The sequence below is a fragment of the Sturnus vulgaris genome, chromosome 5 (genome assembly GCF_052056855.1).
Source record: "Sturnus vulgaris isolate bStuVul1 chromosome 5, bStuVul1.hap1, whole genome shotgun sequence".
NCBI classification, from domain to species: domain Eukaryota; kingdom Metazoa; phylum Chordata; class Aves; order Passeriformes; family Sturnidae; genus Sturnus; species Sturnus vulgaris.
Genome location: NC_142247.1, coordinates 52,802,796 through 52,816,119, shown reverse-complemented (window position 1 = coordinate 52,816,119; position 13,324 = coordinate 52,802,796). Strand labels below are relative to the sequence as shown.

The following is a 13,324-nucleotide window of genomic DNA, read 5'->3' as shown; positions in this document are numbered from 1 at the left end:
CCTTGCACAGTACTAGCAGTACTGTTATACCAGACACATTTTATCTAATACAGTCAAGGAACACGGGTTCTGATGTCTGTACCATAATTGTGTCACACAGCCCTTCTGTAAAAAGTTTATTCAACCCCGTCTTAGAGTTTTGATCATTTTGAGATGACATATTCCCAGTTTATAGGAAATGTTTATTGCTGTTAATGTGTCAAAATGTATTGTACCTTCTTAAAGTATTTTAATATGTTTTTCTTTAACTCTTGAAGGTATTTTAATGTGTTTCTCTCCCATTCTTTGGAATTATCGAATTCTTGTTACTGCATCTATTTCCCTTGTTTTACACATTGTCATTGTGCTCCTAATATTTATTCCAAATTTCCTGGTGAAAATGTAAAGGAAGATAGGATGAATCTTCACGGAATCTTTCAAGAATCCTTTTGTTGCACTTTCTCAGCACTGCTTATTTCCTTTCACTTGAGGCATCTTCTTCGTACCCCACACAGTTTCTTTTTTAATCATTATTTTCATCAGCTTAACTGGTAGTTTTCCCATGAGGCACAGTATCAATTGCTTTATTAAAGTCAGAATAGATTAAGTCTACTGAATTTCTTTTATACAAAATATCCTGTCTAGAAAAGCACAAGTCTAGTTTAACCTACCTTTTGCAAACCTGTGGTACATTTTATTTTATTTTCTGTTCATTTTATATCCTTAGTTAGTAATTTCTTCAAATTTTGTTTCAGTTAATAATTTTCAATCTCTCTTTTCCCTTCCCCCTTGTCTGCCAGCATTAGATTTCTTGTCGTCATTTTTCAGTAAGGCTCTGAAATGCAGAGTCTTAAAATATTCTGTTTTTTAAAAAATACTTTTTATTGTCTGAATTTTCAAGTGCCAGTTTTCTCTCCATCTGATAGGTGAGTTATTCATATCAGGAAGTGCTGGGAATATGAGTTCTTTCCCCCTTCAAAGTGAAATTAGAAGTGAGGAAAAGAAGGAAAATACCAACTGCTTGTATCTGTGTTGCCAAAATCAGAATATAAAAATCATATATTAAATGCTTTGATGATCAGCTGGAAAAAAATGAGATTTTTCTTCTGCTTTTACCTTTTTGATTTTGTTATTTCTGTGACTTTTGATGAGCCAAGACTCCCTTTTTTGAAGAAAAAAAAAAACACAACTTGTGATTTCCCAATGAAGGCAATTCCATCGAATACTATGATAAATTTTAAAAACTGGAAAATATTGTAGCATGACACACTTAATAAAACGGTAGGTCATGGAGTAGGAGATGTAAACTCTAATTTTTTACAAATCTCATAATCTTTCTGTACTTAGCTAATAATGGTAATTAATTCTATTTTTTTCCCCTAGAATTTAAATGCTATTGAAATCATAGAAAGCAATTATGGAAAGACTGCTTTCAGCTTCATAATTAAAGCTAAATTCTACTATTTGTATAAGGCTAGATTTTTTTTTTTAATCAGAAAAATATAGAATGTCTTCCATATCTACCTCCTTACCTTTTCATGCAGAATTAATTCTGTGAGAAATTGCACAAAACTTTAGCACAGTCAAGTCTAAATTATATGTGGGTAGTCATACAGTCTTGGGTTAACTCTTCAGAGTCAGTTCGTGTTTAGTAATGTACTAGCTTCAAGCAATCTTTCAAGTTTCACGTGTTAAAAAGACCAAATGAATGGGCCCTGCTGGAGCAGAGTTGGCTCCATAAAGCTCAAATTATGATGTGTCTGTATTATCAATTACATTATGTCCTGGTTTACTGTAAGTCCACTGAGTCTGTGAACTTGGGAGCTTCTCAGCATACTTGCCATTTTTCCAATACCTGTGCCTGGAGACAGGTTGGCTTTCCTGAGTCTCTGTTTCTGGACATGCTTGTTTGAAGAAAAGGAGGAAGGATGAAATATGAGGCAGGGAAAACAAGTGACAGATGTATGCTGTGTCACTGAGGGGGAAACTGGCAGACCAGAGACAGGAGTCTCCTAGTTGAATTGTATTCATAACCAAGAAAAAAATTCCTCTTTAATCAGCATATTCCTGTGGTCAGCAAATGTCAATGAGAAATTAATCACATGTGTTTAACAGCTTACATGCTGGGGAGAAAATGAGAGAGGTGAATTGTGCATTTGTCTTCAAGGATAAACTCTCTTGTGGAAAGCAAGCTTAAGTTAGGTTTTAGATATCCTGATTGTCTCAAAAAGGAGGACTGGGGAGAAGTTCCCTGACCTGTGTGATGCAGGTGAGACTGGATGATCTGGGTCCCTTGTGGCCTGAGGCTCTGTTGGTTCATGAAGCAGTCACTTTTTCATTTCAGTAGCGGTTCACTCAGTTAACTTAGCTCATTTAACAATATTTTTTCGGTACCTGTGTGACTCACTGGTAATGCATACTTGAGAAAGCATCCATTATTTGCAAAGCCTGGTTTGCTTTTTCATTTTGGCAGGATGCGAAGCTGGAAACAGATGATTGATGGCTTTTTCTGTTTATTTTCTAAAAGATGTCAAGCAGCATATTTACTGACTCGACTCCTGCTGTAACTTGTTAGTTTGAATAGCGTAAACATATCTTAACAACCTTTAGTAATTGTTGGAAGAAAGACATCATGAATATAATGAAAACTGACAGCACTGATTTCCATTCCTGTAATTCCTTTATGCTTACAAAGACAAGCATAGTATTTGGCTCAGGTGTTTCGGAGGTTCTAAAACTTCCACATAAGAATTCATTGCTACTCGTATTTCATATATGCTACTTGCTTGGTTTAAAAAAAAGAAAGTTAATATTTTATTCTTTATTTCTCAAATTACTTCATAGCCCCTTGTGTATATGCACATGTAAATGGTGGGTATCCATTGCCTTATTCAATGTAATTGGTACTTGCCTGAGACCCTATTTCTCTTCATTGTGATCTTACCACAGTAGTGGAGCAGGATAATCTCACAGTTAGGTGGTAAAGCTTTATTCTCCTGCTCTCCCTAGTGATAATGGTATCTGTTCAATAGCCATTTTTAGGCCATCTTGAGCTAATTGCAAGTGTGGAATAAGTGAATTTATTGCAGTGCAAAAATGTAACATGAGATTCAATGTAATTATTAGAATTACTTTCTTAATAATTTAGAGCAGCCCTTATAGGATAAAATTTTTGAATGTTTTACAGCTTATTTTGTTTTATTAGCAATGTATGCAATTATGAATGCAATTATTTTGTTTACTTGGTTAGTGGTCGTAATGAAGATCAGGCTGAGTTTGCAATAAAATGAGTTGTTTATGCTGAAATCACATGTTCCAGTCATGCTCTGTATTAATATCACCAGTTTATTCCTAGGACTCATTAACATCAGTGACACTGCTAGTGATGTATATTATCTGTATGAATTGTACTTGCAGCGTTCAGGGAGAGGAGGACACTGACCACTAGAAGAAAGAACCATTTTGGTCCAGGATAAGTGTAGAAACCACTGGTTTAGTCTGAATCCAATAATAATCTTTATAATATAAAATCTTAATAATAGGCACTTGGCCAATTCTTTCTAATCTCTCTTGATTCAGTATGTTTGTTGTTATATAGTCATTGTACAGTATAAAAATTGTAAAGGCAATACAGTACAGTATTGATAACAGTGATTTTGGCAGCATGAATGTAGTTTTGTGCCTGGTATATGCTTTGTGCTTGACCCATGTTCCTACACTAACTCTTTCTTGAGCTAAATTCTGGTTTTAGAAAAAAAATTATTTCAACGTCTGGCTATGTGGTCTCTTTTAATAAGATTTGAAAAAATTCTTTGTAGTTGCTTCAATAATGAATTTTCCTACTTGATTTATGCATGAAAACAATGTGGGGTTTTAGTCACTTTGAAGTAAATGTTTGCTGGAGATTCTAATCCAGTGTTTCTTCAAAAATTGCATCAAAGCAATATATTTCATCACTGTAATATTTTTTGTATGTTAGTGCTGGAGAACTAGACATGGTCATCTGCCTTTAAAATGTCTGTAATGTTGCTTTGACTTGCTAGAAATATTAAGTGTTAAAAATATTTATTTCATTCAGATTGATATTCTTACTAATTCCAAGTAATACTAATTACTAATTAATTAAAACCTCACTAATACCAATCAATACTAATACCAAGGAGATTATGTCAACTGTTTAATTAATCTGCTAATGTTCAATGTAATGATGAATGGAAAGTGGGAAGGAAATATCAGCAGAATTTTCTGCGTATGAAGATGTGCATTCACACGATTTGCTATCCATGTGATCCATAAACATGGAAAAAAAATGAGAAAATAGAACTCCTGAAACCTCACTGACCTTGTTATCAGCCTTATAAGTTCTCTGCAAACATAGTTAATGTGACCATACTTTTTATCTGATTATATTGTACATCATTTCCATCATCCCATTATTTACACTTAGTAACAAGAGCTTTGTTAAATACACAAGCTCTAAAAGCTAATGCTGAAGTTATCCCTAACGATGCAAATTACGTATTTGGCCAAGTTACTTTTATTGATTAAAATATGTTCATAAAAATTCTGTGGGACTCTTCCCTTATCTTCTGTGATTCTTTCTGAAATCTAGTGCTATGATTTTTTTAATTGCAAACTAATAGTTGTTTAATTTCCCTGTATTTTAGTTATATTTGGTTTACCTTTGTTGTTTCCTTTCTTTTTGAAATCTTCTGAGTAGAATGAGTGAGCCTCATGTCATTTGCAGCTTTTGCATTTGTGCTTATTTTAGGTGGAATGTTTAGTAGGCTTGTGTTAATTCTGTAATAATATCCTTATTTCATAATGCTACATTGTACTATGGTATTGAAAAGAGTGCAGATTCGCCTTTACTGATGAACAGCAGGTAAAAAATTAGTTATTTGAATAATTAGTTGTTAGAAATTAGTTGTATGAATTATTGTGATTTGCATTTTTCTTATTTTTAAATATACCTGAAATGCAATGTCTTCTTTTGATGAAATATTTGGAATTTTTGACTGCTACAAAAGGTACGAATTTTGCTGATGACAGTAATGAGTCATCTGATGAGAAGACATTGTACTGATAATAACAAAAAAGGTCTCCACTATCTGCCGTCTTTGTATATATGGCCTTGAAGAGAAAAAGAACTTCCTTGTTGCAAAAGTTAAGCATCTAATACACTGATGCACCTGTTAGTTCTCACATATTAAATCAGATAATGTTTACAGTGACCACTGATGGTCTTGTGAATTTTCTTTTTAGTGATCTGGACATTCAGCTCTGTTTATGTGTATTAAATGATTATCCTTAAAACTTGAAATTTATTTTACTTTAGAAATTTGTCAGCTTGCACCATTCCCATTAGTTTCTGACATCATTTTCTCTTACTGTAAATCATACTTGTCACTACAGCAATTTTGGTTTACGCTTTATATTCATATAGAGACCATGAATCAAGCAACACCTGCAAGAAAACTGGAAGAGGTTCTTCACCTTGCAGAACTGTGTATCGAAGTATTGCAGCAAAATGAAGAGCATCATTCAGAGGTGAGGCTGTAATTGCATTTTATGTAGCGAATGGTTTGTTCCTAGATTTTTTCTCCCCTGATGCAAAGCAAGTCTGTCAAGAAACATTTTGGTTTTACTTTCTGACATATGTTTAAGGCAGTTCACATTTACAGAGGAATAAGAGACTTGAAGTTTATGTAAAGTGAAGTGAAATAAAACTCTTCTTCAATTCACTTGAATGAACAGTAGGTTTAGAAACAAAAATTTAAGAGCATAAAAAAGAGAAAGCATCTTTGTGCTGGAGGTTATAGATATTAGATTACAGATAGAAAAATAATTATAGTTATAATAAACTCATTCCCATTGCTCTTCTCTTGATTGGAAAAGTAAGCTTTTAAACTTGTGCTTTTAAAAATGGCATTGTAAGGTAGAAGAAATGAAATGAAACAATTTTATGTTTCTTACCTTCGTATCTTTTGCTTCATGATGCAGAAACCATAATAGCTAGAATTCTAGCACCTCTTACGTCAAGGAATTACAAAACTTAACTTCATCAGATACACTTGTATATCTTATTGAAATTTAATTAATAAATACTGTTTTCTAAGGTTCAGGGAACTGTTTTTAAAATGTTCTCAAAAATATGCAAAGGGATAAACATTATTTAGTATATATAGTTATAAAATATGATCATTCAAAACATCTGGTTTTATATCACACTGTGGAATCTGGTTTTTAGCTTACATCTGTCATGTGTGAACTTGTTATAGATGTTTTATCTTATACTGGAGAAACAGCTTTTTTGATGATTTTAAATTAATTCCCTGGAGGTCCTGTTCTACACTGCTGTTGCCACTGTGTTACAGTGTAATGATTACTTAATAAAATGTATATATTGTGGTCTTTGTCTTTTGAGGACCTGCATGACTGTAAGAAAATCAGATTTCTGTGGAAAGGAACACAGAAACAAAACCCAGATCAAATCATACATATATGATTTAGCATCTCTGTTCAAAGATTGCTTTCTATACTACTTGTTTGAAATCAGAGGTGTGGTGTTTTTCAGAAAGGTAAATATATTGCATGTGCCTTCAGAAAAATTTATTCAGCTAAAATTCTCAATCTAATCTAAGGTACCTTGAAAAGAATAAAAATAATGCTAGTAAAACCATTGTTTTCCCCTTTCTTGATTCTTGTAATACATATTCCATTACACTGAAATTTATAGAGCATACAGAATTTCAATAGAAAATATATCTGAGAAAAAGGTTGCCAAATTATACATTCTCTACTCAAAACTGAACATTAAGTGTGGTGACTTCACAATAATGTTATGCAAATGCTCAGTGTTTGGTGCTACGGCTGACAAAAAGGATCAGTAATCTGTAAAATAATATACCACATTTTTTAATACTAGATTTTTTCTCTTTTTTTTTTAATTCATAACATTTACAAATTTCGGGGATTCCCAAAGGGAAGAGAGGTATGTGATTCCTGATGCATTAAGCATTGTTTTACTCTGCTCATAGCATGGAACTGTGCATTGGAACTGTGCATTGAACATGTAGCATAAACTGTTTTGATGATTTCTGGTGTTGCATAGCCACACTCATTTATCTTCTAGAATCTAAGAATTCCATTCTTCCTTTAATCTAGTCAATATTTCTGTTCTCCTGGAATGTGCATCACCAGTTGCTAATTGCTTTTAGCCTATTGTCTATAATAACTGTGCTGTTACATTTAGCTCTAATTTTTTTTCCTATTCTTCTTTCTTGCTGCTCAAGTAATGATGCATAGCTCTTGAGAGAGTCAGAAGAATTTCTGTCTGGGTTCAAAGTGTCATTTAAAATGAGGAAGAACATGGAGAAAAAATGTGCTCATTTTCTAGTTTTCATTTTGCTTTGTTTTGAAATTTTGGCAATATTTTCTGAAAAGTGTTTTGCTTGCTTAGATGGGTCCCCTGCCGGTGCCTATGTACATTTTTTTTTCATGTAGTTATTTCTAGAATAAGGAGTCTGTTCCTTTAATGAACTCCTCCTAAAACAGTTCATTAATAAGAAATTCCTTCCAGTTTGACAAAAAAGACTCCATTTCAAACTCTTGCCAATGTTTTTGAAGCCTTATCTTTCCTCCTCACTATGGTGCCAGTTGTTATCCTTGAATCCTGCCACTGGAACACAAAAAGTACTTTTCAGTAATAGCAGGGGATGCTCAGCATTTCTTTAAAAGCTTTTGCCAATTCATTGTTTCTCCATTTTGCCCGTCTCAGAAAAAACTACAGGCACTCATCAGAAAGTCCATGATGCAAAAACACATTTGTAGACCACAGAAGTTGTCTTTTATTTGATGCCTTTCAGAGCTGACTGCATAATTCTACACCACCCAGGGCCTATGTTTCATAAATGAAATGAAGACTTCTATGAATTTATTTGAAGCTAGGGGGGGATTCAGCTCTTGTGTAGATCAAGCTACATATGTTCCATGCTGGCAACTCAAAAATATTCAAGATTATATATTCAGAATGAGTGGCATAAGTTTGAAAGCAATGACATCTTCCTGTGTTACATGTGTAGGCATTTCCCACTGTCAGATGTTCTTATAAACTCTGAGCAAAACACTCTCAGCAAGATTCAATGTTCATCCCATTTCATAAACTCCCTTCATTTTCGTCTTTAACTCCAGGATCACAGAGCTCCTCCAGTCCAATGCTTAACTCCAACACTGACATTTAAAAGCCTAGATTTAAGTGACATTAAAAAGGTACAATTGTTATGTCTTTAATGAAGAGCTGGCTTTACTTGCTTATAATATTTTTCACAGATTTCTTCTCCTCTTTAAGGATTGCTTAAGAATATAAATTTTTGCCAGAGAAAACTGGTCCAACATGTTCAGTTACCGAAAATGAGTGGAGACATTAGTGAACTTCTAAAGATTTATAGCATTTGCACAAGGAAAACTGGATGTCTTCCTCAGAAGAAATTGACATCTTTAAGGCAAAAAGATCACTGTCTGGCTGTTAGAAAACCCCCTCAGACTTCAAGGAATAAAATTTCACAATAAACCATGCTTTTTGATTACCAAATGAATGCAAAATGTATTAATAAAGATTTATCTTAAAAATAAAATCATCTGTTTTAGAACTTAATGAAATCAAAAGAAACATCTACATCATGTTTTCAAGGGTGAGACCTTCATGCTTTTCTTTGCTCTCTGGAAAAAAGTTGCAGACATTTATACTCCCTTTTTTATTTTTTGGTGTTACATTTTTATTCTGATCATGTTACCTTTCCCAGAATAATCTGTTTGATTTCTTACATTTTTTGATGTGAAGTTTATAAAATATTTTCACATTTTTCACTTGGCCCATTCTTCCTTCCCTAATGAGACAGCATGTGACATGACATACTCAGATGTATTCTGCCATAGAACACATCTCTTTGCTTTGACTCAGGTTTAGTAATTGTATTTTGTCATGTTTGCAGGCATTCGCTTGGTGGCCAGAATTGTTGGCTGAGCATGCAGAGAAGTTTTTATCTCTGTATTCTGTTGATATGGATTCAGCACTTGAGGCACAGCCGCAGGACTCCTGGGACAGCTTCCCACTTTTCCAGCTGCTGAATAATGCCCTCAGAAATGACAGTAAGACCTTAATTTTTTTACACACTGTTCGTGTAAGATTTTTCAATGTACTCGCACCTTAGAAATGTGTTTCTAAATAGGATAATACTCAAAATAAATGTGACAATTCCTGTTTTTATGATACATATCCTGGTATTCCATTTCCTTCAAGCTGAGCAGATTCTCTCTATCCTTGCGCCATTTCAGTCCTTATTCTGGCAGTGCATTAACCACTTGGTATTCACAAATTACTCAGTTTTGAATCAATTATGTACAAGTAATATAAGAGGTATTGATAGTTTTTAGTTAATCTATATTGGTAAAATAAAGTTGTGGTTTATACTTCCTTCTAAGCCTTCTAAATTACTTTCGCACAATTTATGTCTATAAGGGTATAGTAGTGTTAGCATGAATAGAATAAAATACACATAACAAAGTTCTGTTTGGATCCTTTGTTGGTCCAATTGCAACTTCAGAAATTTATTAAAATTGCCATGATGGCAATTGAGAAGGTTGCTGAAATGTGTGCAGTAAGTTTTCAATCTTAGTGCAGATCTCAGAAGAGCTGGACTCCTGAAAGGTGAATGGTGCACTGCTTTAAGTAGTGTCCGATCATCTAGAATCCAGATTAAAAATCTGAAGCCTATATTCAGATAGGATATTCAGCCTATTTTCCTACCATCATACATTTTCAATTTAGGAAGCACATCTCTAGTTGTGATGTTATATGCACTTAAAACAATTATTTTGTTTCTGAAAACTGTGTAGGTATTTACAGTAGTCTTACAAGAAGGATTTGTGACACCAGTTTTAACTTTATTGTTGTGTCATTTGTGTTCCTTTGAGCTTTGGTTCCAACCTGAGAGAAGTGTTAGAAACAAACAAGGGTTGTCCTCACATGCAAGAGATTGCTAATAGGCTGCTGATTCTTCTTTCCTTAAAAGATTAAGCAGATAATAATACTAAATTAATAGAATAGGCTCAAGAAAGACATTGTATGAAAGCTTTCATGTTAAATCAACTATTACAAATATTGTAAAACTTTAACTGAAGGACATGAAACAACTGTTGTATGAAGTATCACACCTGTATACCAATTTCAGTAATTCCCTAATGGTAATAGATATATTAAATGACAGGTAAATTTCTGGCAGGTGAAAGCCATCTGGAAAATAACACACCTTTTTCCAGAACTACTGGAAAGCAACCATGGAAATTAGTCACCTGTTAATCAGTGGACATGTTAGCAAGTGGCAAGTGACCGTTCTACCAAGAAGTGATTCCCAAGTGGAACATACCTCAGTGCTTATTCTTTAATTAACAGCCTTTTCACCTTGTAACTGCATTAAAAGCATTAGCAAGAGCTTCCTATGCTTATATAATCAATTTTACCGTTTTCCAAAGTAAAATAAATAATTATGATTTTACCCTAGGTGAAAATCTTTTCCTGAAAACTATCCTTTATGAAGATAAAGGCATATTTAGAAAAAAATCTAAAAAGGGAAAAACTGGAATGTGGTCTCATGAGGATAAAAAGGCTAGTGTTAATAATTAACAAGGAGAGTGAAGTGGAGTAAATTAGCCATAATAGAGCCCACAGTGACTGGCAAAGTCACCTCTCATTATCAAAAAACTCATTAGGAAATGAAGAGGTGGACATCCCACTGGGTTATTCTCACTCTCTGGCTATATCAGAGATTACTTTTCAGACTTCTTTCAAATGAAGAACAGTTAGGTCACCATATTGCATATTAGGTTAATCTTCACTGAAATTTGGAGGGCTGACACCTGCATGTTATTCTATCTCAAGAGCATTAAATGAGCTCTAAATCTTTGGTGCATGAATCAGTTTTCACATAAACCTGACATGAGAGAACTCCTAACAATAAAGAAATAATCTTACATATACACCATTAAAGAAAACTTGCATGTAAAACTATTTTTATAACTATGTCACTAAAGTATAATAAAAAAACTCTGAGATAATGAAAATTCATATTCATGTATATTCAAATAATAGTGAATGTGCTATTTTACACAGTGTAAAAAGCATTGTGCAATATTCAAGGTGAATACTTCAAAGTCAATATTCACTTAACAATGGGAAAAAAATGCATTTTCCAATATGGTGTATAATTTTTTATGAAGAGAGGGGATGATGGGGAAGTCCTGACTGAAGCTTCTATTTCTTTCATGAAGGACTCAATTTTGTGTCACCTTAAGACTCTCCATTTTTTTTCTGACCTTATTCCACGAGGAATAGTACATCAGTGATTGCATTCCCATTTAGTCTAACTGAAGAACTATAAAAAATGGTGGGAGGGAGGAGGATGTTCTTCCTATCTTGTAAAATTTTTCAGCTTTTCTCATGAGACATAACTACAGAAAGTCATTTTCAAAATTACATTCACTGTAGAAATTAATAATAAATTGAAGATAAATTTCTTGTGATTTTTCAAACTGTAAATATTTGAAAAAATTACTGTAGCTGCTTTTATAGTATACATTTTAATGATCTATTTGCTATTGCTATTGTCCACTCACAATTATGCCTGACTGTCAAGCTTTGCAGATTGTACAGTGATAGCAGTACTCAACTTCTCTCTATGATAGCAAAATTATTTTTTTCCAGAATTAGATATTCATAAATATAAACATAGTTGTCCCAGGATTGGCTCTTATTTTCTGTAATGAATCTGTTGCTTTTTTCCACAGAGCCCATAAATTGCGTTGTGAAGGGACCTGCTTTAGAAGGCAGTTTACTTTCTGTAGTTGTTTAATTATTCAGGTTAATCTGGTTTTTAGTGCCCAAAAGAGAGACATGTATTAATTCCTTTTCATTTAACATGGTGTGAGAGATATCTTTTACTGGCATATGCCTGATTAGATTAAGTGTCTGCATATTTTGCTTGTTTTAGAGGTTTTTCTAACTCTATATTTAGTATTCTGATAATTTCCTTACCAAGTTTTCTCTCCAAGTGTCACTTACTGACATTTTGTCCTGTGTTATTGCTCAGCACTATTGCATTGCTCCCTTGGCACGAACCAGTCAAAACTAGGAGTATTAGAAAGGTAACTCATAATCTTCATTCTCCTTCAAGTATTACTCAGTGGAATGTCTGTGCACCTGCTCTAACTCTGCCACAGTCCGTTCTAACCAGAAGAGAGTCTGATGAAGCTGATTTAGAAAAATCAGGATGTTGAGTGTTAACCTTTTGAAAGCCATGGCCATAATTAAGGTTATTGATTTCAAAGAGGAATTCTCTGATACATTGTTTTTTCCACTTTCGCTGCTAGTAGTGGAGTAGCAAACACCACCAAAGGCAGACTCATCACCTTCCTGCTATGTTACAGACTGTGTACCACTTTTGGACTAGAATTTGTATATAATTTTGTACCCTATCTTAAACTACAGAGTAGAGTTAGAAAACAACTGGGATTTAAGGTAATCAGAGCAAACTGTATACCCACCCCAACACCTCAAACCTTACACTTCTCATTCATTTTAGAGGGTATCTTTTTTCAGATCAGGGGCTCAGTCCTATTAGGAGCTGCTTTGAAATAACCTGCCTTCAGATAAGAGCTACATGTCTTGGTTACTAATACTGAGAGTTAACTCAAGCTTCATTCTTCCTTTCCAGAGTATCCTATAATCAGTTTTCCTAATGAGACTTTCAAACAAATGTAAATTGTGCAATAACCTTTTTATGTCACTCTATCTAGTAAAGATTAATTAAATTTTAACCTTGCTTTCACAAAGTAAACCTCTAAAATTTGCTTTTAAAGTATTTCTTATATGTAAAAATACAAGATAATTTCCATATAAATTAGGACACTTGCAATTTTTACTGCAATTTAACTAACTGATTAAGAAATTCTCTGTGGAGGCAGAATATAAACAGTAAATGAACAGTAATATAAACTTTCTTTTAACATGTCATTGGTTGAGCTTCAATTGCTGCAAGTATAGTCTGGACCCCCAAGGATATTTTCTCCTTGAAATATACTCTTTCTTATTTTGGATTTTAAAATTTGCCAGAAAATTCAAGTTATCTTTTCAGTAGAATCCTATGAAATGCAGGATAATTACAGACTCTCTGACAGAGTGCTAGTTTTGTCAAGGGAAAAGAGGCTCATGTTAATCTGTGTCATTCTTCCCTGCCTTTGATTCTGCTGAAGCTCGTGAGGACAGCATGACATGCTGACTCCAGGATAA

General features: G+C 33.7%; 1 protein-coding gene across 9 annotated transcripts in view; it reads left to right on the top strand.

Annotated features, from left to right (window-relative positions):
- The window catches only part of CADPS2 (calcium dependent secretion activator 2), a 282,843-nt gene that overhangs the window by 218,818 nt on the left and 50,701 nt on the right, over positions 1 to 13,324 (top strand). For all 9 annotated transcript variants that reach the window (XM_014877698.2, XM_014877697.2, XM_088165718.1 and 6 more), the window contains 2 exons: positions 5,426 to 5,529; positions 8,973 to 9,129. In XM_014877698.2, coding sequence (XP_014733184.1) covers positions 5,426 to 5,529; positions 8,973 to 9,129 — 261 coding nt within the window. The remainder of the gene's footprint in view (positions 1 to 5,425; positions 5,530 to 8,972; positions 9,130 to 13,324) is intronic.